Raw genomic sequence first — 26765 nt, forward strand, 5'->3', positions numbered from 1 at the left:
TTATTAAAAGCTTCATTAAAACCTTGATTGGAAAGCATGCCAGGATGAGTAACTGTGCTTGGCACCCACATGGTTCACCTGGGGATGTGGCCAACTTCATCTTCCTCAGAGCCAGGCAGCTGCATCTGCTTTGCTTTATTCCCAGCCAGGTGTGAGGGATCCTTGTTTCCCTCCTCCTGAGGCTGAGGGAAGGCACCTGGAGGCCCAGGTGATGATCCAGGGTGGTTTCTGCATTTCCTGTCTCCACCCGAGGCCACACCTGCCCCATGCAGCTGTTTTCCACCCTGGGCCTTTCTCCTCCCATGCAGCAGCTGTGACAGACGTTCATTCTCACTCCTGATGCTTTTCTCCTGCTCAGCCGAGGCACTATGACAAGAGGAATCCAGGAATGTCCTTCCAGGTTCAGTTCCTGCCCCTGTGAGGAGCTGGCGAACAGGTTCCACGGTGCCAGAATAGAGGGGACACACCCATATGGCATCTCCCTTCCTTGACAGCTTTTTGGCTTTGGGGGAACAGTGTCAGTCCCACCTAAGAGCTCACCTTGTTCCCCCACACACTTCCCAGATGGCTGTTTGGAGCCAGCCAGTCATTCCTGCGGATGGACCACACTCAGAGCAGCACCATTCGGACGGGAATAATTTATTTGGGGCCTGTGACGAATCACAGACTGGTCTCAATGAGCCACGGCCAAGAGTAGGGAGCCCACTCGATGCGCTCGATGGTTTCCTGGGGCGCCATCAAAGTCCCGACCGCTGCCAGGCGTGCCGCGGGGTGCTGTGCCCGGGCGGCGCTGGTGCCGAGCTGCTGGGGCTGTGCCGCCGAGTGGGAGCAGCAGCACGCCCGGAGCAGCCTGCGGAACAGCGAGTGCTGCTGCCCGCCGGCCGACGGCTCCGCGCCTTCGCCTCTGCTCGGGGGCTGCACCGGGGTCTCTGTCTGCGCGTCCCGATCCATGAACAGCGGGATGCGGGACCTGCGCTGCTCTTGGAAGGGGCGCTCGGTCTGTATCTCTTCATCCACGAGTTCCAGAGCGGCTACGCTCTGCTGCTGCGGTGTCAGGGTGTCGGTCTGGGTGAGCTGGTGGACGAAGGGCGGCGGTTCCGTCTCCGGCTCGGCGGGGATCGGGGGTGTGCTGGGCGCTGCCGGGGGGCTCTCTGGAGTGACTTTGCCCGAGCAGGCCACGCAGCTCCTCAGGCGGCGGCACTGCCCGCGGGCCGCGGTGTTGCCCGGCGGCAGCTGGACGGGGCTGGACACTCTGGGGCGCGACCCCTGTCCCCGGTTCAGCTTGGTGGAGCTGGGGTGGCCCTTGGCGCTCTGCTGGAGACCAGAATGCTGCGATCGCCTGTCCCCGCGGAGCGATGGAGCCGCGCTCCCGCCGCCCCCGGCCTGGAGCTGCTGCATCTGGGGGCGAGAGGAGACAGAGGTGCGGGAGGTGGATGGAGGCGCTTGCTTCGGGCCCGTGCCGGCCCCATCCCCGCCTCTCCCGCCTGCCCCATCCTTCAGCAGGTTCTTCTTGGAAGGCTGTGGCCTGGCTTTCCCGTTCTCCGTGGGCATCCTCTCGAGACTGTCCCGGGCAGCTGCGGCCTCCGGAGCGCGGTGCTGGGCGCGGCGGCGGAGCACAAGCCCGGCATGCTCCTGACACAGCCGCCGGGCCCGCGGGGACCCGCCGTGTCACACGGGCCGCGGTGCCATCGGGAGGCGTCTCTGTGTCACAATAACCCCGCGCGGCGCCGGTGTCACAATGGCCCCGTGAGCCCCGTTTGTGACACAGCCCGGGCTTTGCCGCGGGCGGGCATGGCGCATCCTCGCGTCCCGCTCGTGGAGACCTTGTCCCCAGGGGAGCGTGGGGGATCCCAGCGCAGCCCGGACACTGCCGCGGCTGTTTGCACATCCCTTCCCTTGCCGAGCTCCCTGCAAGGGCCGGGCCGTCCCGAAATCTCGGCCTGCGCCGCTCCATCGTGGCGCCCACGAGGTGGCGCTCTCTGCCTGCCAATAACGCCCAATGCAATTATTATTAATAATTGTTAATTAGTTCCCCCTCCTCCTCCAGGACTGCCTGACCCTTCGGCCGCAGGGATGCTCCCAGTCTGAGGATGGGGCAGCTCCGAGCCCGGAGGTTTCCTGCCACGCGTGAAAGGCTGGAAGCACAGACAAATTGTGCAAAACCACCCCACCGCCCCCACCTCCTTAAAAGAAAGAGACGCTGCTAATTGATTTCTCCACTTTAATTTAATACTCCGTCGGTACAGCCTTGTCGTCCAGCTCAGATGCTTTTCCCTCTGCTTGCCCTGCCCTAGCAGTCTGTCCCCAAAGCTTTGGCACGAGATTCCGTGTGTTGGGATGTGGACTCTGAGCGGTTCCTGGGTGCCCTGAGTGCCCAAGGCTTGGCTGGGGGGGCCGGGAAAACCCCCCTCCCCTTTTTTGCCCGCAGCAAGGGGCTCCTGAAAGCCCTGCTTGGAAACAAGAGTGGTTTGGGAGGGAAATGTGATAGGGGAACGGATGGTACCCTTTGCCAGACGGCATTAAAAATTCATGTGCACGATGGGCTCTTCCAAATAAGTCCAGGAAGGATGAGTTCCTCCCTCTCTGGACATGCTGGCAGAGCACTCCAGCTGCCTCCCCCTTTAGGTGCCACCAGGGCCCGATGTCTGTGTGCCCGGGGGGTGGGCTCTGCTCCCTCGGGGCGTGGGGTGCAGGCTGTCCCTGCATGTTGGGATGAGGGACAGCGCCTGTCTGGAGAGCTGAGTGTCCCACAGGCTGGTGGGGGTTGGCCGGCAGGGAGGTGCCCCGGAGGGCAGGGAGGGAGAGAGGCAGCCAGGTGGGCACCTGGAGGAGCACAGAAACCTGGTGGGGAGGGATGCAGGTACCCGAGAGGAGTGGGATGTGGGGAGGGATGCTGGATGGGATGTGGGGTGCCCCAGCCGTGAGGGACACGGGATAATCGGGGCAGGGAAGGATGGAGGGAGGCGTGCAAGGTGCCCTGCCAAGGTGGGTATCCAGGGGGGACCAGCAGCGGAGTGCTGAGGGTAGCAGCAGCCTGGTATGTGGGGTGAAGACAGGAGTGGGACGCTGAGCTCCTCGGGGGACGGGATGGGATGCAGAGCTCCAGGGTGAAGAGCCGGGGTGCTGAGTTCCCGGCAAGGGAGGGAATGGGATGCTGAGCTCCGGGGGGTTGAGGAGTGGGATGCTGCTCTCCCGGGGGGGCCGGGCCGGGATGCTGAGCCGCCGGGGGCCGGGCGGGGCGGGCCGGGGGGCGGCTCCACGTGGCTCATTAGCAGGAGGCAATTTAATATTTATGAAGTGTTCTTGTTTGAATCCCAAGTCTTCGGCTCCAGTTACAAGGAGCTGCGTCACCCTGCGATCACATGGTAATTGTTGCTATTTCCAGGATCCCAGCCTCGCAGAGTGGCACAAGAGCTCTTTCCCCTTTTCTTGTCCTTTTTCCCCGCCGCCTTTTCCCTGGTTTCCCGCTGTTTTCGGGGCTGTTTTCGCTCGCCGCTCGGCCGGCTGGGCTCGGCGCTGGCCGGCGGGCGCGGGGCGATGCCGGGGCCGCTGCCCTGAGCCGGGGCGGGCGCAGCCGCACCCCCGCCCTGCCCCTTCCCGGGAGCCGCTCCATGAGAGCGGGACCGGCCCGGCACCCCCAAAATGACCGAGCTGGAAGGGGACTTCACCAAGCTGCTGCTGCTGAAGGAGGAGCGGATCAAGGAGCTGGAGCGGCGCCTGGGGGAGAAGGACGAGGAGATCCAGGAGCTGCGGCGGCGGCTGCACAAATGCCAGTCCGTGCTGCCGGCCCCCAGCCCGCACATCGGGCCCCGCACCACCCGCGCGCAGGGCATCTCGGCCGAGCCGCAGACCTACCGCTCCTTCCACGACCTCCGCCAGGCTTTCCGCAAGTTCACCAAGGCCGAGAGGTAGGGACGGCACCCCTTTTCCCCCTTCCCGCGAACCCCGTTCCCGAGCGGGGCGGCCTGCGATCCCCGGCACGGCGCCTGCCCGGGGCGCGGAGGGGCTCCGAGCGGCCGGGAAGGAGCCCTGCGGGGGACCGGACAGCTCGGACCTCCCTCCCTCCCTCTCTCCCTCTCTCCCTCCCTTCGCTCTTCCCTTCCCCGCCGCGGCTCCGCTGCGGCTCCCGGGGGATGCTCGGCCGGGGCGCGGGGGGGCGGCGGTGCCTCCCCGGCGCTGGGAAAAGTTTGCGGCGGGGCCGGGAAGTTGCTCGGTGGCTGCTGCAGAGCCGCCAGCACCCCCGGCAGCCCCGTTCCCGGGGCAGGTGCTGCCCCTCGCCCCGGCCCCCCTTCCCGATCCCGTCTTCCCCAAAAAGCAGAGCCCACGCTGCTCCACGCGCGGGATTTGCCGCGGTGCTTTGCCTCCTGTTATCTCGCTGGGACTCGCTGGTCCTGGAGCACTTTTGCCACGCTAATGTTTCTATTCCCCTGTGCCGCTGTTAGGCACCCACAGAGGGGTATTTTTGGGGGGAGCATGGGGTCTGCATCACTCAGCCCGGGTGCTCGGGGATTCTGCTGCTTTCATCCTTGTGGGAAAAAAGCAGCGCTGTGCCGCGGCTCCCGGCGGTCGGAGTGGGATGGAGAAGTTGCTGAGGATTTTGGGTGTGATGGAGAAGTTGTGTGTGACCACAGCTGTCACCCTGCTTTGGGCAGAAGCTGCGGCTGCTGCTTCCCGAGCAAGGCAAGGTCCTGTGTCCTCCGTGCGTGGGGATTTATTGCAGCAGAACCATTCCCGATGGGGTTCCTGCTGCGGGTGGGTGGGAATGCACAGCGCTGCCTCAATCCGCTCCCCAGATGTGCCCAGACTGAACCCCAGCCTCTTCCTCCTCACCTGTCCCCTGCCCCTCAATAACGAGACTATTGCTCAAACAAGGAGCAGCACTTGGCTTTGGGGGGTTTTTAATTAATTATCATTCTTTTCCCTGCACCTGGTGATGTGATAAAGCAAACTGCTGTGCCCCAGGTGTGTGTGTGCGAGCAGAGAGTGTCCATCTGTCCTTCCCTGGGGCAGCAGCTCCCTTTGCACCCCGTGCCCAAAGCAGAGGCCAGCTGTTGTGGATGGAGAAGAAACCCAACATCAAACTTCTCCTTTTGCTGTTGGATTTTTTGGAGGTAGTGACCATCCCGAGCCTCATCTGCCACAGGGAAGGTGACAGCAACCTGGACCTGTGGTAAGGGCAGGGACCCAGTGTCCTCACCCTGCATAATCACTGATTTAGGAGTTGGTAAACCTGCTCGTGGCTCTAGGGAGGTTTAGTCCTGGCCTGAGGCTTTGCCGTGCTGTTCCCAGGTTGGGCAGTGCCAGAAGAGCTGTGTCCTTGTGGTGTTGTGAAGGCCATTTGTCCCATCCTGCACCATTCCTGTCACCAGATGGGATGATCCAGCGGGCAGGAAAAATTCCTGGTGGGGCCTGCGGGCAGTTCCAGGCTGGAACGCCATCCTCTGGAATCTCCCCATGCCTCAGCCTCGCTCGTGGTAGCCATGACAATGGTAACCAAGCCAGTCTGGGACTGCTTTTGGGTTTTAATTCTTTTAATTCTTCCTTTAATTCCGCTTAATTCTTCTCCCATCTCGTTGCTGGGAGAGCGGCAGGCGGCTCCGTGGTGTGCTGAGCACGCTGCACCCACAGCCTCCCTTCTTCCCCCTTTTCCCCCCAAATCCCTCCCTGTCACGGTGAGATCAAGGTGTGTTTTCTCAGCAGTGTCTGGGTCCTTGAGCCAGTGCTAGGCTGAGGATGGGTTACACCTTTTTTCCAAAACCCACTGACAACTTCCAGGCCATCAAAACCCGAAGGTGATGTGCAGAGCCGTCTGTTTTCAATTTCATACCAACAGAAACCTTTTTATCCAGGTCTGGGATCAACCTCCAAACACTTCTTCACCTCTGAAGATAAAGATGTAGTGAATGACAATATAATTGGGTTTATTTAGGGCGCTCTTGTGTGTAATATACACTGACATGGAAAACTTTCAGGGAGTTGAAAGCAGCAAACAGTGGGATGACAGGAACTCAAAGAGGGTTAAATCCCAGCTGAAAGCAGAGAGGGGAGTTTGTTTCAAATGTGTTGTGCCTCTTGTAACGCATCTCTCTCCTGTGTAGCAAGGTCAGGGTTGCAAAGATTTGCTGTGAAAACAGAAAGGTGGTGGCAGATGTGTTATCTTTGGTCTGCAAGTGTGTCTTTATGCTGTTGTTCCTCCTGATAACATATATTTATATATTTTAATGGTAGAAAACATTGCTGTGTAGCTAGCCAGTGTGTACAGCTATCCATGTATCTATATCCAATCTATACATCAGATTTTTCTTTCAAAACAGCCACTTGCTGTGCCTGTCTCACAAAATAATTCCTCCCTGTTGTTCCCTGATCCGTTCCTGCCAGCAGAGATTTGAGTTGAGAAAGGAGCCACACTTGTAAGCGATTCCTTCATTTCTTTCTGGTCAGTGAGTTTTTATTCACTTTTACTCACACCCAGCAAGTGTTTTGGCTCACACATGGCCTCGGGGCTGTCAGATCCAGCACCTGCCAGTCCCTTATGGCAACACAAAGAAGGAAAACCAGTTTGTCCCTGTATTTCCTGGCGGGGCGGGAGCCATCCGTGGATGATGCAGCAATCCAGGCACTTTGCTAATGCTCGGGAAGCGATCCCCAGTTGCTAAGCAAAGGCACTGCAGATGATCAATGATGCAAAAAGTAAATGCTGAGGTGTGGGCAAAGCTAGGACTAAGAGCTGGATCAGCCCTGCCTGTCCCTGCACCCAGGGGTGCTCCTTGTGCCACGGCAGTGATCGACCTGAGCCACAATCCCACTGCCAAATCATCCTCCTGGCAAATTCCGGTGGCTACCTGCCTTAATTGCAAGGTGCAGTGTCTAATTCCAGCTAAATCCTGCATATTTGGGGCGAGAAGCATCCTTCTAACCAGGGCGGCCCGGAATGACTTTGGGAACTCTGGGATGTTTCTGGAATAGCGACTGAGTCTTTGCTGTGCCAGAGCTGTGCCTCAAGTCCTGGTCCTGCAGGCAGTTCCACTTTTGTGTGGGGTTACATCCTCAACTTCCCAAATCCAGCTTGGACCGTGCCACCCCTGGCTTCTTCCATGGCTTTGAGTCTGACATACTGCTGCAGACTCAGCCTCAGCATCATTTACAATAGATGAGTTTCTCCAGCCTGTTCCCGGTAATTTACCCATCCTTCTCGTCTCCCTGACTTTCTCTGCAACTTTTTAACGGATTTCCCCCCTTTTTAAACTTTATTTCAGGAAGCGTTTGCCACAAGATGGCAGTGGGGTCTAACGTTTGAGGCGAGGTATTGGGGTGTATTGTGGTTTCAGCCTCAGAGCCCTGGACCAGTCCTCCTGCAGGTGGTTTTCCAGATCAAATGCAGGCATGGATCCTTGTTTCTCCTGGTTCTGCCTTCCCTGAGGTGCTGGGGGATGCTTTCCTGAGGGTGTGTGTTCACCACAGGGTGTTTAAACTCAGGATTAAAGGCTTTGGGTGGTCTCTGTGGTGCCAGGGATGGAGGACTGGAGTGGATGCCCTTGGCTCTATGCAGCAAAACTCGGGCTAAGCTGGTGTTTGTGGCAGGATCAATCCACGCCTTGAGTTTTGGGTGCCGCTCAGGCCAGGCCCAGCCATGCCCAGGGGAAAGCTGGGCACCCTGGGAGGTCTCCAGGGCAAAACTCAAGGCCAGGTCACCTTCAAAGCTGGCCTGGAGCTGGCCCAGGCTAAAGCAGAGCTGTCCTGCACAACCCTGCAGTTCTCCATCACCTTCCCCCCTACAACACTTTTGTCCCACTCCTCCATCGCCCCTGGAGCTTCTCTCTGGGTGGCCTCCACCCCCTGAGCATGGCAAGAGAGATCTTCCCCCTCCCTGGCGCTGTGTCCTTCCTCCCTCACCCCTTTCTGGGAAGCGAGCTGCCTGCCTGCGTTAATTTAGCCATGATCTCATCAGCTGCCAGCCACTAAAGCGATATCGATCCTGCCTTCAGCCTGCAGCCCCTGAAACACAGCCCAGCTGCTTCCCCACTACCTGGAACCACCCTCCCTCGGGGCCTTGGCAGCCTGCAGAAGGAGCTTTTGCCTCGTTTTGCTGCTGGTGGCAGAGCAGGGCATGACCTGCTGCCAGGGTGGGGCATTTCAGCTAGAAAAGGTCACTTTGGGACTGTCCTGATGCAACGTTAGACAGCACTCGGCAGCTGTGCCTCAAATAGTTTAAACAGGGAGGTTTTGCTGGACCTGAGTGTTCTGTTTCTCCCTGTAAGGGCCGGCATGGCTTTGCAAAGCTCAGAGGAAGGAGAGCAGTCATTTGGACATTAATTACCACTCCAGGAACGTCTCTCTTCCTCGTTTACCCATCCCCAATCCGGTCCCATCCGCTCCTGATGCGCTGCAACAGCAAATTCCTGGGATGCTTGGTCCCTGGGTGATCCCCACCAAGGAGCAGAAGGATTTTATTCGCTGGAATTAACGCTGCTTGTGTTGCTCCTTGTGCCAGGAGCACGTTGCTGCTCCAAGGGAAGGAAATACAGAGGGAAGTTGGAGCTGGTGCTGTTTAACTTTGGGGAGAGCTGGAAAATATTCCAAAGAAAATTGTGGGAACGGGAGATGGACTCCTTGCTTGGTGCTCTCTGCTCGTTTGGATGGATAGAGGGTGAAGGTTGGGGACAAGAGGGTTGTCACTGCGGGGAGAGCTGTGACATCAGCCCCTCGAGAAGCCCAAGGTCAGACCAATGAGCACAGGAGGGTTTTAGAAAGGGAGAGAAGCAAATGTTTATGGTTGATCAATGGAAATCATTTCCTGTCTTTTAATTTTTAATGGGCTGAACTCACTGCTCCCCCCTCTCTGGGCGTCGCTTCCCTCTGGCTCAGGGGAGACCTGAAAATTGAGCCAGGACGGGGGAAATTTGGCTCCCAAAGGGCATCAGATGGTGCCTCTGCAGTGGGTACAGCCTGGCGTCTGTCTGCCTGTCTGTCTGTCTGCCACCAGCTCCTCTGGTCACCCAATCCACCTTTCCCATCGGATCTCTTCGGTGCTCCCTCAGAGCAGAGCACAGCAAAAGGAGCTCAACTCGGTTTACTCGTCCACCTCCTCCAAAACCAGTGCAAAACAGGTATTCATTTCTATAGAAACATCTGAAATGTAAAGAAAAATCAGAATAATTTATATATAAATATATACAATGAAAAAAAAAACCGGGTTATTTGATGTGATCCCTGGTCCTGGTGAAGAAAGGAAGGGCGGCATGGCAGGATGAACATTTTCCTGCAGGGTTTTGGATGAAAACTTGGACTCCTTGCCTTTGCTGCGTGTTTCTCAGCTCTGCCCCGAGGAAGGGCACTGCCATCCCAAGGCAGCAGCGGGAAAGGCTGGGATGGGCAGGGAACGAGGCGCCAGTGCCCATCCCTGGCTGACGCAGGCTCTTTCCCAGCGGCGTCATCCCAAATTCTTCCTTCGGCCTATTTTTAAATGCCCCAAGTCAGGAGGATTTTGGAGCCTCCCTTGGGGCACCAAACCAGAGGCACACAGATTTCCAGGCAGCTGGCAGATCTCCATGTGCCCCACCTTCCACTTGCCTGCAACTTCGCTTCCCAATCCCTGAAACCCTGGGATGAAACCTCCATGGGAGCTTCAAACCTCAGCTGTGCTCCCAGGCAAGGTCACCATAAACTGCCTTTCCCTCCCAGATCTTTGGGGTGACTGGGTTTATAAAAATACAGAAAGCTGGGAGTTGGGATTGTGTTGTTTTTCTGCAGTAGTTTGTGGATGTCACTTGGTGTGGAGGGGATAAAGGGTCCTGTGTCCCCTTGCTGCTGCATTTTTAACAGTGGCACATGGATGTGGTCATGTAAAACTGTTTGGCCTCATTCACTCTGGATTTGACCTCTTTTATCCTTTCTGTCAGAATTTTGGAGTCATTTTTGTCAGAATTTTTGTCTCCTTTTGGTCAGAATTTTCATATCCTTTTTTTTGCCAGAATTTTGGTGTCATTTTGGTCAGAACTGTCCCATGGTAAAGGAAATTCTCCAGTGAAAATCCCCCCACCCAGAGTGGTGAATCCTTCAGAGTAAAACAGGACAGAAAGGACAAAGACCAAATTCCGAGTCCCTCTTTCCTAATGAGAAACTTCATGAAAAAGCTTTCCCCATATATCAACTTGCTTGTGGAGTTGCTGCAGGTTCTGGAAAATCTCTCCCAGAGCTTGGCACGGGGCTTCCTAAAGAGCTTTCCCCTCTGCCGTGACCTCCCGAGTGGAAAAGATGAGGATTGGGATTTTTTTTTTTAATAGATTTTTTTTTCTGTGTTTTGCTCATGGGTGTTCTTGGAGCATTTTTGTTCCATTAGTAATAAAGCCCTGCAGTCGCAAATTAGGAAGAAGATGCTAAAAAAGGAGGGAGGGAGGGAGGCTGAGCCCAGGGTCAGGGTGCTGGCAGGAGCTGGGATGATCCTGGGGGATCCACAAGGACAAATGATTAAGAGCATTTCAAATTTAAAATTTCCTTTTTGGATTAAATTCATGTTGGGGGCTGAGCCTGAGCTTTGTGCAACTCCCTGCAATAGAGGGAGAAAAGCTCTCCAGCAATGGGATCAAATATCTTCTGTTTGACTCAGAGGAGTGTAAAATAAATTTGGCAGTGATTTTGTCTGTGCTTTCCTGGTTTTGAGACATTTTAATGTCTAAAATGGGGTGAAAATATCCACCTCGTGGCAGTCAATGAATGACAAGCTGGTGGGGTGATGGAAAACTCACACAGCAGCCACAGGGGGAGAAAACAAAGGATGATTTAATATAAAATACCCAGAAGGAAACTGTGCAGGTGGGAAAGAGGTTCAGGAGAAATCTCTTAATATTTGGTGTTTCTGGCACAAAGTTTGTGCTAAAAGAGGCTGTGATTGATTGATTGATTGATTGATTGCAGCAAGCACAGCAGGATGGGAATTCTGAGTTGTTTTCATTTGCATTTTACTCCTCCTTGGGAGTTTCTGTAAAATCCTCCCAGGTGAAAATGACCACCAGAATTTTAAGTGACCAATTAGTATAAAAATCCTGCTTTAAAAAAAATATATATATATAAACTTCTATTGAGCTGTTTGTAGTAAGGGATCAAATCCTGAATCTCAGGATTCCACTTTATATTTATGTATCTGCACCGTATTGCCAATATTTAGCTTTTTAAAACTCTTTAATGCTTCCGTTTCCATGCTCTGTATTATTTTTCCTGGTGTATAAAAGTGGGAAGGATAACTGGGAATAATTCCTTGAGAAGCTGAGATCCCAAAAATCTACACCCAAGTCCTCTGAGTGGCTGAGTCCTCTGAGGGTCTCTTCCCACCCAAACCATCCTGGGATTCTGCTTTTTCTGAAGTTTGTGTTTACCCTTTTCACAGAGCCTCACAGGCATTTCTGGTGCCATTTCAGCCTGCACAGAGACAGGGGAAAAAAATCCCCAGATCAGCTTCTTAGAGGGAAAATTTTCATAGAATGACACTGTTTTAGCAATATACAGCAGCCACTTCCTTGGCTACTTTATTTCTGCTTGCTCTGTAGTTCAGGAAAGTTGAACAAATGAAATACTAAAATGGAAGGATAAAAGGTGGTTGGGCTTTTTTTTCCCCCATTGATTTTCATGCTGCTTTATGAAATCTGTGTCAAGCAAAGGGTGAAATCTCTATGTTCCCTTTCATCCCATGATCCAAGGCTGGGGCTCTCCCTGCCAGGAGCACGTTTCTCACTTTGATCTGCAGGTTTATTATCACGTGTCCAATCCAGGGAAAAGGCTGGAATGCCTTTTGGGACACACAGACAAGAGAAATTGGTCTCCCCTGCAGAAACCCTGACATTTTAAATCTTCTTCCCTGCATTTCTCAGCACTGCTGGGGCAGACAGAGTTGGAGCCAAATTGAAATTTGTCCCTCCCCTCTGTGACATTAAAATAATCACTGCAAAAAATAAGAATTTCAAAGTGTTTTATCTTTTGATGGGAGATTGCTCGTGGCAACTTCAACCTGTTCTTCTATGAGAAGATGCTGTAAAACACAAGTTGAGCTGGCTGTGGGTATTATGAATATTAAATTTTTTGCTTTGTAAATCCATATACTTGGAGGCAGAAGAGCAAAAAAGGAAGTGGAAATGGTGTCATGGGTCAACTGAAGGCCAGTTTTAGGGAAATTTTGGTGCTGATTAATCTCTCCTGAGTCTGTGCAGCCAAATCCATCCTAAAGCATCACTTGCAGGGGTCATTTGGTTTTGGAGAGTTGTGTCTCACCCACCCAGTTCCTTCTGCTGCTGCTTATTGACATCTTGCACCTTTTTGGTTGGGTTGACCCCTAAATTTTAGTTTCTACTCAGAGACTAAAATGCAGGTACAGATTCCCATCTTTCATGTTGGACTGGTTGATTTCTGTATGGGGGAGGCTCCTTCTTCTCCTTCTCCTTCTCCTTCTCCTTCTCCTTCTCCTTCTCCTTCTCCTTCTCCTTCTCCTCTTCTCCTCCTTCTCCTCCTTTGTTTTGTTGCCAGATATTCAGTAGCTAAAACCCAACTCTCTTTAAAAAGCCTTCAGTCCAATGGCAAACACGGGAATTTCACACAGAATGATGTCACGGCTCTCCCCAACCAGCGTTTCTCTGATGGCTCCTGCCCAAGCACCACATGGAAAACTCCACTGGAGCTGCTTTCCCCTGCAATGACTTCTTTTGCTGCCCCTGCTCCCAGCCTGTGATTCCCTGGGAACTGGAAGCAGCAGCTCCTTGCGTGGGTGTCGTGCTGGTGGTGTTCACATTGTGCAGGAGAACACGGAGTGATAAATCCCCACATCCGTACTGCAGCCTGCAGGAAGTTGGGCCGGCAGCGTCTGTAACCCCGGAGTGTAACCCTGCTTTGGGAAAGGAGGTGTCAGGTTGCAGTCCTGGCCACTCTGGAGCCCTTTTAGCAGGGCTGAGAGATGCCGGGTGGCAGAGAATGGGTGGGAAGTGCTTCAGCTGCACAAGTGGGAATCTCGGGGGGTCACTGGGGCTGGCTGGGCTCACCCAGGAGCAGGGGATGAGCCCTTGGCCTTGGTGGAGGTTTGGTTTTCACTGATGCGTTTCTGCCTTTAATAAAACCACCCATTAATAAAATCCCATCACGGCTCGGAAAGCTGCCGGTGACTGAGGCAGCCCTGCTGGAAAGATTAATTGCCCTAATTGCTCTGCCTTCACTATTTGTTCCACATTTCCAGCCCGAGTCTGTCTGAACTCCCCAGCCCAGCTGCTCAGTCCTGCCCTGGCTGTTTGCTGTTGTTCTCACGCTTCTCCCCAGTGCTTTTCCCTCACTTTTAAACCCACCCTGCACCAGGATAAAAACCCCTGGAGCTGGAGATGCTCTCAACGAGCTCGAGTTTGTAACTCAGCCACTTCACAGCAGCCTTTTAATTGCATTGCATGCCTGTAAATGCTTTTTTCAGCCCAATTTGCAGGTGCTTTAATAAAACTTGCTAAGCTCACTCCACAAGATCTGTTTTCCATAAGGCCCCTGTGGACTGGCATTTTTTGTCTTGCCTTAATTTCTCCAGCAATTAAATGGAGGCTCACACATCCCAAAGGATGTGCAGGATCCATGTCATGCTGCCACAATTACCTGTGGGATTTCATTTACCTGCTAAAAATCCTGGTGGAATGTTTGCTTTCCTCTGGCTCTCCAATTTTTTTTTTTTTTATTCCAGAGCTCACCAAAGATCAAGAGCAGAGCAAACTTAGTGACCCTCTGGCCCACCTTTTATTGAATGTTTAAAAGAACAGTGTGTAAAAACCTGACCCACTCTGTTTTCTGGTATTTTGGCTGTCCATAATGCGTGTCCCACTCTGGGTTTTATCTGTTAAGGTGCTGACCCATCAGATCACTTTTTATTCAGGGATTTGCCCAATATTTTCCTTCCTAAGGCAGCCATGGCCATGAGTTTACTGCTCCATCATGAGACTCTCCCTGCCCCCTTCAATTAAAGGGAATCAAGTGGGGTTTGGGCAGTTTTACTGTGATGTTGATGGGCAGAAGGCTTTTCTTTCCAAAAGAAAGAAGGTTGGGCTAACACCACCATTTAATTATACAAAATTCCTTATATATTATATTATATTATATTATATTATGTTATGTTATGTTATGTTATGTTATGTTATGTTTTGTTATATTATATTTATTTTATTTTACCTTTCCCTTTAGTGTGAGGCACCTGGGCCTGGCAGCAGGGGTGGTTTTTGGTCCAGAGAACACCAGGATTGCCTGAGCCTCTTGCTGAGCATGTGAGGATGTCCTGGTGTGGTTTCTTCTACCCTTTTCTCTCCACTGGTCCCATCCCAAACACCTCTGTCCCCAGTCCACATCCTAAGGGGCAGATTTAAGGAGCAGGATTCAAGGGAAAAGCTGAAGTGCTGCTTCAGGCTGCTTCTGCTCCCAGCAAAAGCTGTTTGAGCCCAATACTCCCCAAATGAAACTATGGAGAGAATGATTTCCCAGTGTGGGGGAAGCATTTTCCACTGACATTATCTCGGTTTCTCTGTCAAGGATAAACCACCAAGCCCTAAAACCCCGGCCTGATGGTAAAACAACTGTTCAACCTGGGCTGTTTCTCCTGGGGTTTTTTGCATAGCCAACCTCCTCCTAATTTTTCAGCTCAAAAGGGCTCAGTGGTGCAGGAAAAAAAGGGTTTGGTGCCATGTGGGAGAACCAGGGCTGGATTGGGTCTGGACACAGCGTTCATGTAAATCCAGTGTGATGCTGGATGGATTTTCTGCCTCACTTGCCTGGAATGGAAGGAGGGAAAAGCCGGAGGGCTGCACACCCCCAGGCCTGCCTGGGAATGAAGAAACGCTTTCAGCCGTGCCTCCCCACCCTCTGCCCTGTCAAAGGCCTCACAGAGCGGAGATCTGTACACAGAAGGCTCTGAGAAGGTTTGCAGAGAGGCAGAGGTCCCTCTGGCTAACCACAGCACCCTCCCAGGAGCTCTGCACAGAACCAGAGTTGCCCCGGCCCGGCGGCACCGGCACAGCCTGAAAGGCCGTGCTGTTCCCACTCCGGTATTTTTATCGGCGAAACCCCGGGGAAAGATTCCTGCCAGGGAGCTGCCAAACCCCCAAACCCAGCGGGAAGCTGGGGGGAAGCATCTCCTGTGTGCTGGCATGCAGGGCTTGGCCATGGAAAACAGCTTGGCACAGCTCTTTGGGACTGGAGGGGACACGGGGTGGCTGCTGGCAGCACAGAGCCCGAAGGGGAAGGGTTGGGGATAAACACACTTGGGCAGGAAAAAGTGGGGTGGTTTGGGGTTTAGAGCAGGGTTCTGCTCAGCTGGGGTGGTTTGGGGTTTAGAGCAGGGATCTGCTCAGCTCTTGTAAAGCCCTTCGCTACTGCTCCAAAAATGGCACTTAATACTGAGGACTTCATCTACATCATAGTGTTGATATAATGGAAAACCAGATTTTTATTCTATTTTTTTTCCATAAACCCTTTCTGCCCTTGATAAAGATATTTTTTACCAGCTCCCAGGTATTTGTTTACCTTCTTCAACATCATTTCCAGCTGCATCCTTTGTCATAGGAAGGATTTTAGCACTCTGAAAAAGCAGTTCAACCTCAGCCACCAGGAGTTACACCTCCTTCTTGGCCTCTGGCTGCCTCTTGTCCTTTTAATTCCCAGTTTCCTACTCACACACTGGTCAAACATCACCCTCGGGGTTGTGTGAGGCCATTTCTTCCCCGAGGGCCCCAGCAAAGCAGGGGATGGCACTGGACAGGCTTTTCCCAGCAGGAGAGCCCCAGCCTGGCGTTCCTGGCAGCCTGCAGGTGCAGGGCATGGGTGACATCCCCATTTTTTGGAAGTACTGATGCCCATTTTGTGGCTGTGGGGTCTTTCCCCACCTCAAACCCAGCACTCGGATTGCCAGGAGAACAAATCCTTGCAGAGATGATAGAGGAAGAATGTCTGAATTGCGCTGCTGTGCTTTGCAATGCATTCCACCAAGGAGCCAGAAGGAAAAGGTGATTTTTTCCCTTCGCATTCCTTTGACCTCACTGACATCCCCTATAAATCAGGTGCTGGGTGTGGGGAGCTTTAAAGGCACGATATTTTTGGTGGCTAAATGCAAACCCTTCCCGTTTTCCCTGCTGAGATCCCCGGGATAAAGCGGAGCTGCTCCTGGTGGGGCAGAGCTTGGCTGTGCCTGCCAGCTCCAATCAGCACCACTGCCTGCCAGCAACTCCTCTGAAAGAGCCCCAGGCTGTCAATAATTCATACCTGCTGAATTATTCAGGCTGCGAGCGCAGCGGATGAGTGCAGCCCCCTGACCAGCGCGGGAATGAGTAATTATGTTAATTAACCCGTGCAGCTCGCTGGAGGTGCAATGAAGTTCATCCTTCGGGCTGCCGCTGGTTTTTAGGGACAGAAATGAGATGAAACGCAACAAACTGAAGCTGCAGTTCAAAACGATGCGTTAAAGCACGTGGTTTGAATGATCAGCAGACAGGCTGTGCTCTAATTCAGGTGGATTTATGCTCCACCAGCCCTTCTTCCCTTCAGGGAGGAAACAGGTACAGTTTTTAAAGCTTTAATCACTGCTCTCTGCAAGGACTTGAAGATGTTTCTGAAGATTTAGTAGTGTGATGTGCCAGTCTCTGCTCTTTTCTTCCTGTGTGTTGCTGAAGAGGAAGAGAAATGGGAATCATTAATTAAAGAAAAATAAAATACATATATTTAAAACTCATTAGTGCCATGAAAGGAGTCCTGATAATACATTACAAGTTGGAAGCTTAATTTTGCAAACACATTGCTTGCCATTCAGTGGCCAGCAAAGCCTAAATTCATGCTAAAAGGCTTTTCTGGTAAAAGGAAAAAAAGAATTCAGTAGGTACAAGTGGAGAATACTCCCATTTCCCCCTGCTCTTGTGTTGATAACAAGCCTTGTTTTGCACTGGGAAGAACTGGAAGAACCCTGGTGGGATGGGTTAATGAGAGAGAAATTTAAGGAATGCCTGAGATTTTTCCCAGGCTGGCATGGAAATGCTCTGAGCTTTCCCTGTCATCAAGGAATCACCCAGGTGAGGTGAATCCTCCCCCGAAAATCTCAAAACCTGCTTCAGCTGGGAGGGTTTTGGTGAAACTTTTAAATAGGAGAAGTGATGGTGGTAAAATCTGTGGTTTCCTTTCCTGTTGGAAGAGCAGAGGTGGCAGAATTTGCCTCATCCCTAGGCTGGATTTTGGATTTGGTGTTTCTACCTCCAATTTCACCTCCTGGTAGGGATTTTGTAGCACTAAGGAATTGGGTACTGGGAGGTTTCACCTGAGGATTGATTTATTTCACTGAATCACTTAATTTGCTTGAGTTTGATTTGTTTTTTAAAAACATTATTTACCCCCTGGCCTGAGCATCCCCTACAAAAATAGACAAGCCTGAGGGGTAAAAACCCCCTATTTACTTAAATTCCCCATCCTAGTGAGCCTCCTATATTGATTCTTTTCCCATAATTTAGCCCTCCATGCTCAGCATTTGCTCTTCTGCTGCCCAGTCAATACCAGTTCTGTCTGGAAATTGCATTCCTGGTTTTCAGAATCACCGTTTGTTTGCAAACTTTGACTTTATCTGTAGATCTGAGCAGTTTGGGAAGTCAGGGTTTGTTGTGGGGTTGTTTTATTTTTCTTCTTTTGGGGGGGAGGTGATGGATTAACTGCAATTGCAGTGATATAGTTGTGGTATTAGTGTAAGCTGTTTAAATTTAATTGAGTTTTCTGGGAGTTGACAAGGGGATATAAATGGAAAATAAAAAGAGCCAGACTCCTGAAAACGGGGTAATTTAAAATCTAAAGAAATGAGACAAAATGTGGTATGTGTAGAGGAAATAAAACCCCTTCATTTTTTCGGATTGGACATGAATCCTAAAAAACAGAGATGCTTGGGTCTGTGTGTCCTGAGTTTTGTGTGCACACTCAGAGTGGTTGGGTGCTGAGCCAGGAGCTGGTGCAAATCAATGCTATAATGCCCATTACTGCATCAATTCATTGATTCCAGCCTGCAGCAGATCAATCTTTTGCATTTCTTTAAGGGGGAACACACCCGGGAATGGTCAAGAAAACCCACCCAAAGTGGGGTGTCTGCAGGCAGAGTTGTTGCAGCTCTGAAATTATTTGGTTCTTGGGCAAAGTGAATATTAGGAAGAAGGCTGTGAGTTGGATTGCTGTAAGGGACATACAGACAGTGCTGAGAGTTTCTAAATGCCTCTTTTGATAGAAATAAGCCCCTTCAGATGCCATGTGTTCACTCTTTTGGGAGTTGTGGGGAACTCAAGAAAAACTTGTGATCAGAAAGTCTTGGTCCTCCCTTGCAACGAAACAGAATAAGTTCATATATTAAAGCTGAGCGTGAGAAATAGTATGGTTAAATTTTTTTAATGCAATGACTGTTTTTGATTTGATATCGCCTTTTGGTTGTTTCGGGGTGGTTTTTGGTTGGCTGTTTCTCTGTTTTGTTGGGCTTTCGCCAAGCGGTCGGTGTGAGGCTGCAGCTCGAGCAGGGCAGCAGAGGGCGGCCTTACTCCTTCTGATCGTGTTGCCTTCTCCCGGGAGAAAAGGGGCTAAAAAGCAGGGAAAAGGGGAAGAATGTGGGGAATGCTGTGGCTGCCAGAGCTGCGGGCCATGTAAGGGAGCAGAGCAGGGCGAGCACCCAGTGCGGGGAGGTGGCACAGGAGCACGTCATGCTCCAGCCATCAGCTGGGAACTTCTTTGCTGATAGCCCTGCCTTGGAGGCAGAAAGGAAAACAGCGCGGCAAAGCAAGAATAAATCGGTTTTGGTGTGTGTTGAAAGGAGCAGGGGTGGTTTTGGGGGGGTCTGTGAGTTTGCACTCCTGTTCCAGGGAGCAGGAATCTGGAATGAGTCGCCTTCCAGCGGCCTCAGTGCAGGGTTTGTGCCTCGTACCGACATTGATCCTTCCTCTCCTGACACGAGGCCTTTTCACAGTGTGCCAGCTGTTCTGGACATGGGTTTGGACACTGGGATTCGTGTGCTGGGAGTGCACAAACTGGGCAAGGGGGACTTGCCCTGCTGCCTGGGCCAGGCTGCTCAAGGAAAGCAGAGCAGATAAAGCTGTAGCACCAACAGTTCTTGCAGAGGAATCGCATGGTCAGAGCAGGAGGGACCTGGAGCTGCTGGAGAGAGTGCAGAGGAGGCACCAGCATGAGCAGAGGGATGGAGCAGCTCTGCTGGGAGGAAAGGCTGGGAGAGCTGGGATTGTTCGGCCTGGAGAGGAGAAGCTCTGGGGTGAACAAATTGTGGCCTTGCAGGGCCTGAAGGAGCTACAGGAAACATGGAGAGAGACTGGGGACAAGGGTTGGAGGGACAGGACACAGGGAATGGCTTCCCACTGCCAGAGGGCAGGGATGGATGGGATCTTGGGAAGGAATTGTTCCCTGGCAGGGTGGGCAGGCCCTGGCACAGGGTGCCCAGAGAAGCTGTGGCTGCCCCTGGATCCCTGGCAGTGTCCAAGGCCAGGTTGGACACTGGGGCTTGGAGCAGCCTGGGACAGTGGGAGGTGTCCCTGCCATGGCAGGGGGTGGCACTGGATGGGATTTAAGGTCCTTCCAACCCAAACCATTCCGCGATTGTACAAAAAGTCAATGCCAGCCCAGAAATCTTTCTTTCCCAACCACAGAGAAGCAGACCCAAAACACACTTTGCCTTTGCAGCAGCATCACTTCCAAGGGCTTTTCCCTTTAGGTGTGAGGAAGCTCCCAAAGGTTGGTATCACGATTCCCTAGCAGTGACAATTGTGCTGTTTTCCACCCAAACCCAAGATGAGGAGCTGGGGCAAACCTTCCAGAGGTGTTTTATGGTGGGGAAGAGGTGCAAAGGTGAACCTTCCCAGCTTGTTCTGGAGAGGAGTTACGGTCAGAGGAAAAGCAGCTGGGAATGGAGCTGGAGTGAGAAAAACCCCACAGGTGAGGAGATGGAGCAGTGCTTGTGCAGTGCCAGCCCTGCCCCTCAGCCAGGGCTTTGGCTGCTGATTTCCAGCAGGAATTGGGGAAAGGAGAGGATCAAAGTGCTGCCCATCCCCTGACTCAGCCAGGGCAGTCAGCTGAGAGATGCTGGCAGTGCTGAGGAAATCAGGCGAGTGCTGGCCTCTAATGCTCCGATGAGTAGAGCAATCAGCCCCGGCAAACACTGACAGAGAAAACGGTGAATATAAACATTTTACACACTCCGAGAGCCCAACTTGATGGAGTTCCCCCAAGCATAAATAAGGAATTGCTGTAAGAGTCAGCGGAGCGCTGTAAAACCTTTGTGAAGCCTGATGTGAGCCCCGTTTGCAGATTGTGCCTGGATGATTCATGGATATTTCCTTCGTACTGGAACAAGCCGGGCCCTCTGTGGGGCGCAGCCATTGGTTCTGAGCCTGAAATGATCACAGGGCTTTTTGGGAAACGTTCTCGGAGAGAAAAGGTTTAGCATTGCTGGAATTGTGGCCATAAACACCTGTAGATCCCTAAATGAAAGTCTGCTGCTCCAGTGAAATATTTGCAGTTGCTCGAGACATGCAAATGTCAAAGACTTCAGGATAAATTCTGGCACAAATCTGATTTTTAAAAAGGAAGGCAGTTCTGAGTGCAACTTAAAGAAATACCAGCCTGTTCTGAAGGCTTTCCCAGATTTAAAATATGTGGTTTGTGTTTATTATTATAAATACTGAAACAGCCAAATAATCATTTTTAATAAGCAGAGGGATTAATCTGATTATATAAAGAGACAGGGCACTTGTTCTCAATGCATCATGAAATAATGGTGACACACTGGTTATTTTCATATCAGGGCCAGCGGAATTTGTTTTTATTTCTAATCCAATTTCAAATATAAATGAATTGTTTTGAAGGCTGGATAAATCAACCTAACAGACCAAGGCAATTATGGGAGGTGAGTGGTGCATTACTGGCGAGGAGAGATAAGAAACACTGCAGGGGCTGAAAGGGTGAGGAGAGGGAGCACCCGGAATGGCAAATGCTCGGGGCTGCTAAGTGGTTTGTCACCGTGAAACCCCTGAAGTCAAGGAATGGCATCAAACAGCTTCAGAACTGGGCTGGAGAAATGAGCTGCTATCAATTAATGTGATTGGGGGGGGGGGGGCAGGAAATGAGCCTCTTGCTGTTTTCACCTTCCTGAGGGTTTTGCTTTCCACCTCTTGCAGCCAGAGCAGCGTGACTAAAACAATCAGCAAGGTGCAGGAGGCAGCTGAGGTCAGAGGAGGGAAGAGCTGGAGCTGTTCAGCTGTGCTTGTGTCATGGTTTAAAAGCAAACAGAGAAGAATTGCAGCTGTCTTGTGGAACAAATCTCACTTTTGGTGAGCCCAGGTTTTTCCCAGCATCTGACAATTCTCTGGGAGAGCTGGGATTTTTCAGCCTGTAGGGGAGAAGCTTTGGAGTGGCAAAATTGTGGCCTTGCAGTGCCTGAAGGTGCTACAGGAAACATGGAGAGAGACTCTTTCCAAGGGCTGGATGGACAGGACACAGGGAATGGCTTCCCGCTGCCAGAGGGCAGGGAGAGATGGCATTTTGGGAAGGAATTGTTCCCTGGGAGGGAGGTGAGCCCAGGAAAGCTGTGGCTGCCCCTGGATCCCTGGCAGTGTCCAAGGCCAGCCTGGACGGGGTTTAGAGCAGCCTGGGACAGTGGAAGATGTAGTGGTGGGAATGGGATGGGATTTAAGGTCCCATCCCAACCCAAGCCATTCTGGGATTCCAAGAGTGCCCCTCAGAGCTCGTTTGTTAGAGTCCCACATAAAGAAGGGATTTCCCATGGAAAAGGTCTGTAGAGCAGATGCAATCCCAGGGGGAATGTGGGTGGGGCAGTGAAGGTGACAGGGTCCCTGAGCCTGTGCTGTCCCCAGCAGTTCAGCTCTGGCTGATGAGCAGCGGAAGGAAGCTGGCCTGGCTATCCCAGCCATCCCCCAGTGCAAATCAGATCCAGCACATGGCTCCCACCTTCCTTCAACTGTTTCAGCTTCCCCAGTCCAACAGAGATGTGTGTGGGAGCCAGAATGAACCTGTTTTCCCAGCAACATCCACGGAGTTGATGTTTTTTACAAACTTCTCCTCCGTTGCATCCTGGATCTCACGGGTCCAAGACTAAATCTGCCTCCTTACATTTCATTTAATTGGTCCCTGGGTTCATTTTCTGGTTGCTTATGGCTGAAAGCAAAAGGAAAACTGCATTTCCAGGGCCTGCCTTGTCTAAATGGTGCTTTTGCTCCACACAGTCAGTGCCCTGGGACTGCTGAGTGAAGCAGGGCATGGGTAGTGTCTAATTGTGGTAACTGCAAAAGAGCCCTGAGTGTTTATTTTGGCAGCTTGCAGAACAAGTTTCTGCTTAATCTGAGTCTAAGGAGACTTCCCAAGGTAGCTGAATGGTTTGGAAGCTGTTTCTGCCTTAATCCAGCTCAGAGAATGAAGTGTTTAAGCTCTTGCCTGTGTCTGGGCCCTTGCTGAACAGTCCAGCTTTTTCTGGAAAGTGGGGAAAATGAACCGGTTACTTGAGGTGTGTCTGGCCAGGAGGGACCAGGATCGTGTGTTAGCTCCTTCCTGGAGAAAGCCCAGCCCTGAGGATGTCAGTCAGGCTGAGGATGTGAGAAGTGCTCCCAGGGATCCCACTGCATTCCCTTAATGCTGAGGAGCTGTGGGGTCCCAGTGCCACCATGTGCACCAGGGTGAGCTGCTGAAAATCCAGTTTTCAGGTGGTCATGGGAGAAAAAAATGCTGCTTTTTGGAGGGCAGAGGGCTCTATAGATGTGTGGGCAGGGATGGTGGAATAGGGTTCTGTTAGTGAGGGAAAGAAGTCAGAGGGACAGTTTGGGCTGCTCTTATGGAAGCAACAAGCTTTGAAGGGCTTGTTGAGCTTCTGGCTATTGAGAATGAATGATTTTTCTTTTTGTGCTGTTTTTCTGTAGAACTCATAATGAGATGAGTGATGCTCCTGTTGTTTCAGGGACCACAGTCCAGGCTTTGCTCCAGCCTGGAAACACGCTGAAGGAAGGGGGATCTCTCACCTTGTACTGACAGGAGGGGCTTTGTGCCATCTCTTCTTTCCAGGCAAAGGGCCCACAGAGGAGAACTTGAATCTTCAATCTGTGCTAGAAACGACCGTGTTACCTGGATAATCCTCTGCTGCTCCACACTCCCAACGTCTCCTCCTTTGGCTTTGCTTGGCACAAACATTCATTTCTGTGTCCTGCGTGTCCCTAATGTGATATAAAAAGCTAAATGCATTAGAGCTGCAGTACAGCACGTTGTTATTTTTTCCTTCGGCTTCTTCTGCAGTGAGCAATTTCTTGTTCCGTTAATAAGCTTTGTGGTGTTTTTCTTTTCCTTCTCATGCGCTCTACCTCAGATTCAGCCTGGGAGGATTTCCTAGGCAGGCTGGAATGGCTGCATGCTCCTCACACTTCCCAGTGTTTCTTACTGAGCATGGGAAGAACTGATGTGCTGAAGGGGAATCATCAGGATAATCCAGTTTAGATGTTGGTTTGGCTTCCAGCATGCAGGAATCGATGGGGTTTAAATGACAGCGCTCAGAGCTGGATATCTCCATCCCTTCCGTGGGGAGGAACAAATGGCTTTCAGTTTTGTTTTAGAGGCTCTGGAAAGGATCCAAACAGGGAGGAACATCAGTGTCATGAGAAAATTGGTCTTGTTTTCCTAGAGGAAAGAGGCTGAAGCACTCCCCAAATATTGTCAGTTCCTGCTCCTTGGTCTTGGTGATGCTGCTTTGATGCAGTAATTTCAGCTTCATCTCCATCCGTGAGGACTGAATTATTTCCCAGCTGCTCTCTATAAATCTGTAGGGCACTGTGGCCTTGGAAGGAGCTGCCAGAGGCACTTTGGGGTGAAAGGAATGGCCAGATGTGCCCGAGGGACGAGTCAGGTGTGCCCATGTTTCAGTAGGTGGCACTCCTTGCTCTGCCTCGGGGACTGACGGAGATTTTGGGGACATGCTGGAATAGCAGGTGGCATCCCACGGAGGAGATGTGGTCACTTTCAGGTGTGACCACACCTCGAGTTGGTTACAAGGTGCTTTTTGCAAGGGTTCAGCTCCTTCCTTGAAATTTTCCTGTGTTTTTGTCATTCCTCATCGTCAAGGTGTTGCTGTGCCTGTGCAGGGAGGGAAAGAATTTGGCTGTGTGCCGGTGGCTGGCAGAGCCCTGCAGGTCACACACCTTCCCAAAGCTGCACAAAGCCTCCACCAGCAGGAAATCCAGCATGAAATCCAGGCGCTTCAACTTTCTGCCACAGGCTGATCTGCTCCTGCAGATATTTTGGGAAAAGAGCAGAAGAGATTAGACAGGGGAAAAGCAGCACTTCCAGGAGGAGGAAAATATTTCTGTATGTGGTCAATGATGCATGGCCAGCCTGTGTGTCCGTGCTGTCCTGGCTGGCTGGAGCAAGGTGACATTTGCCCGTCATGGATCCCGCAGCTCCCTGAGCCTTGTCTGGGCAATCCAGGGAGGTGTGTGCAGGATAGACAGCGTTCAAATATGGTTTCAGCTTGGAAAATGGCAGCTGAGTGGGTGCATTTGGTGACAGATGATCCCTGAAAAGGTTCAGAAGCAGAAGCTATTAAAACCTCAGAGCTGTGCGGAGAGGAAATATTGTGAGTACAGCAGAGAGAACAAACATCCCTGTTCTGTGTGATTCCCACCAGCCAGCCCTGACGTGATGTGCTTTGGGGCAGATGTCTCCAGATGCTCTTTTCTTGGCTTCCCACTCATCCAGGCACATTCTGGCAGTGGAGGGAGCAGGGAAAGGCTTTGGGAAGTTCATAGCCAAAGGTTTCCTTAAACTGCAAGCAGCTTCACCCCGTCTTCCCAACACCAAGCCAGTTGGTGCATTCCTGCCATTCTTCTCACTAAAGCTCTTTCTTTCCATTCCCTGGATCAAGCAGACAAAGCAGCTGCTCTGTTGAGCCTGGGACTTTATTTCTTTTTTTATGGGGAGCTTTACATTTAAAGGAATGGGATAGTAGGATTTATTTTTCTTGGAGTGGGGCAGTACCCTGGGATCCCTGAGATCACACTCCAGGATCTGTGCTCGCCTCATGGTTTCTTTGGGAGAGCAGGGAATAGCCAGAAATAGGGAACTGCCGGCTGCCTTCCCATGGCAGAGCTCTGCTGTCAGGTTGTGAAGCCCTTTGGGCTGCTTTGGCCTCATCTTTAAACCAGGGAAGACTGGCCTTAGACTTGACAGCTGCTGGTTATGGTCCCAAATCTAAACCTGTGCAATAAAAATCTCTTTAGACCCCAAGGTCTTATGAAAATCTGCTTCCCACCTGGAAATAAATGTATTTTTTAGATACACTTAGCTAAATTCCCTGACAGCTTTATTTCCTGTAATTTCTTGTGTTTTTCTGCAGATCCTTTCTGTTCTGGGGCAGTGTTGTCTCAGTCCCGGGCTGTGCCCCTCTCGTAGAAACAAGGTAATGTTATTTTACTGCCTGTCACCGACAAATTATGCACCAGTTTCCCCCAGGATTCTGGTTCTTTTCAAGCCTGGTGGGCTTCAGGTAACTGTATCTCCTCTCCCTCCTGCAGACATCACTTCTGCAGGGAGGAAAGCAATAAAACTTAAAAGTGTGTTGGCTGAATGCTGTTAAAATATTTTATTTATCACTGATTCCTAGCTTGTAGGCAGCAGGAATGCATCTGTTTAATGCCTGTTGTCTTTAAAATGGAAATGTTCAGCAGATATTTGGTACTTTTGTTCCCAGTGAGTTATGTCAGCCTGACACGAACGGAATAGACAGTAAAAAATGCTGTCTGGACTTAAACCCGTGGAAACAGCCAGGGGACTTTGCTTTGTGCCTGGCACAAATGCATTGAGAGGACTGAAAACTGAAGCATTTTGCACAACCCAGTCTTTTTTCCCCCTTGCAACATGTGTCTCAAAAAATGGAGGGTCAAATGCATGAAGAATCTGCAAAGCTTTATGTCTGTGAGCAGAGGCCAGGCCCTTTCCAACAACAGCGTGGAGCAGGGAGCAGCTCTAATCCCTCATCTGTTCTGGCTTATAAATTTATTTTATCAAGACCAGCTGCAGGTTGAAAGCTGGAGCCTTGGACTCGGGAAAGCGCCAGTGTGTAACAGGGAAAATATAAAAGGAAAAACTCCAAAGAGCTCAATCCTATAACCAAGGCTGGATGTCTGGCTTTGGGGCTTTCATTCCTGGCTCCTCCAGGCTGGATGATTTTATCAGGAACCCAAAAGCAGCTCTCAGGCCCCTCTTTGTTCCCCAGAGAGCCAGGACTGTGCTCTCATGGTGAAGATTGCTGGCCTCCTGTGCCTGGCAAACAGAAGAACCCAGAACCATTTGGCACCGAGGGCTCGGCCGCTGCGGCTCATTTATTTGATTTTGTTATTTTTGTGCTGCAGCCCCGCGGGCTATATGGCAGAGGTAGGGCTGCACAGAAAACCCTGAGTGCACGAAGGAAAATCCTGCACTCCGGGAAAATCCGATCAGGTTTGGTGAGGCAGAAACTTAACTTGGGCTTTCACATGGGTATTTGGGCCAGGGAAAAAATCTTCCAGATTTTAAGTTAAGGGGCTTTTTTTAGTGCTCTGAAAGCCAGATGCCCTGCCTCCAGGTTTCTCCAGTGCAGGCAGACTTGACCGATATTCCCATGAAAATCTGGGTTTTTGGAGCCCGGAGCTTGCTGAGACTTGAGGAGGAGCCATGCCAGGCGATGGCTTGTGCTTGCAGTCAGGGAAGACAACAACAATCGG

General features: G+C 51.6%; 2 protein-coding genes across 2 annotated transcripts in view; one reads left to right on the plus strand and one right to left on the minus strand.

Annotated features, from left to right (window-relative positions):
- Positions 1 to 623: 623 nt before the first annotated feature.
- LOC146435687 (uncharacterized) lies at positions 624 to 1700 on the minus strand. The gene has a single exon (XM_085064465.1). It carries the CDS (start codon positions 1549 to 1551, stop codon positions 661 to 663), a length of 891 nt encoding a protein of 296 aa, XP_084920591.1. The 5' UTR covers positions 1552 to 1700; the 3' UTR covers positions 624 to 660.
- A 1942-nt stretch (positions 1701 to 3642) lies between these two features.
- Positions 3643 to 26765, plus strand: part of PRKG1 (protein kinase cGMP-dependent 1) — a 295495-nt gene continuing 272372 nt past the window's right edge. Inside the window, exon 1 of the mRNA XM_085064468.1 lies at positions 3643 to 3908. Within this exon, the coding sequence (XP_084920594.1) occupies positions 3643 to 3908 (266 nt within the window). The remainder of the gene's footprint in view (positions 3909 to 26765) is intronic.

This window comes from Lichenostomus cassidix, chromosome 6 (genome assembly GCF_008360975.1).
Source record: "Lichenostomus cassidix isolate B80296 chromosome 6, HeHo_3.0, whole genome shotgun sequence".
In the NCBI taxonomy this organism is placed as follows: domain Eukaryota; kingdom Metazoa; phylum Chordata; class Aves; order Passeriformes; family Meliphagidae; genus Lichenostomus; species Lichenostomus cassidix.

Excerpts from the sequence above, each read along its gene's own strand:
- LOC146435687 (XM_085064465.1), bottom strand. The coding sequence starts at position 1,551 with ATGCCCACGGAGAACGGGAAAGCCAGGCCACAGCCTTCCAAGAAGAAC.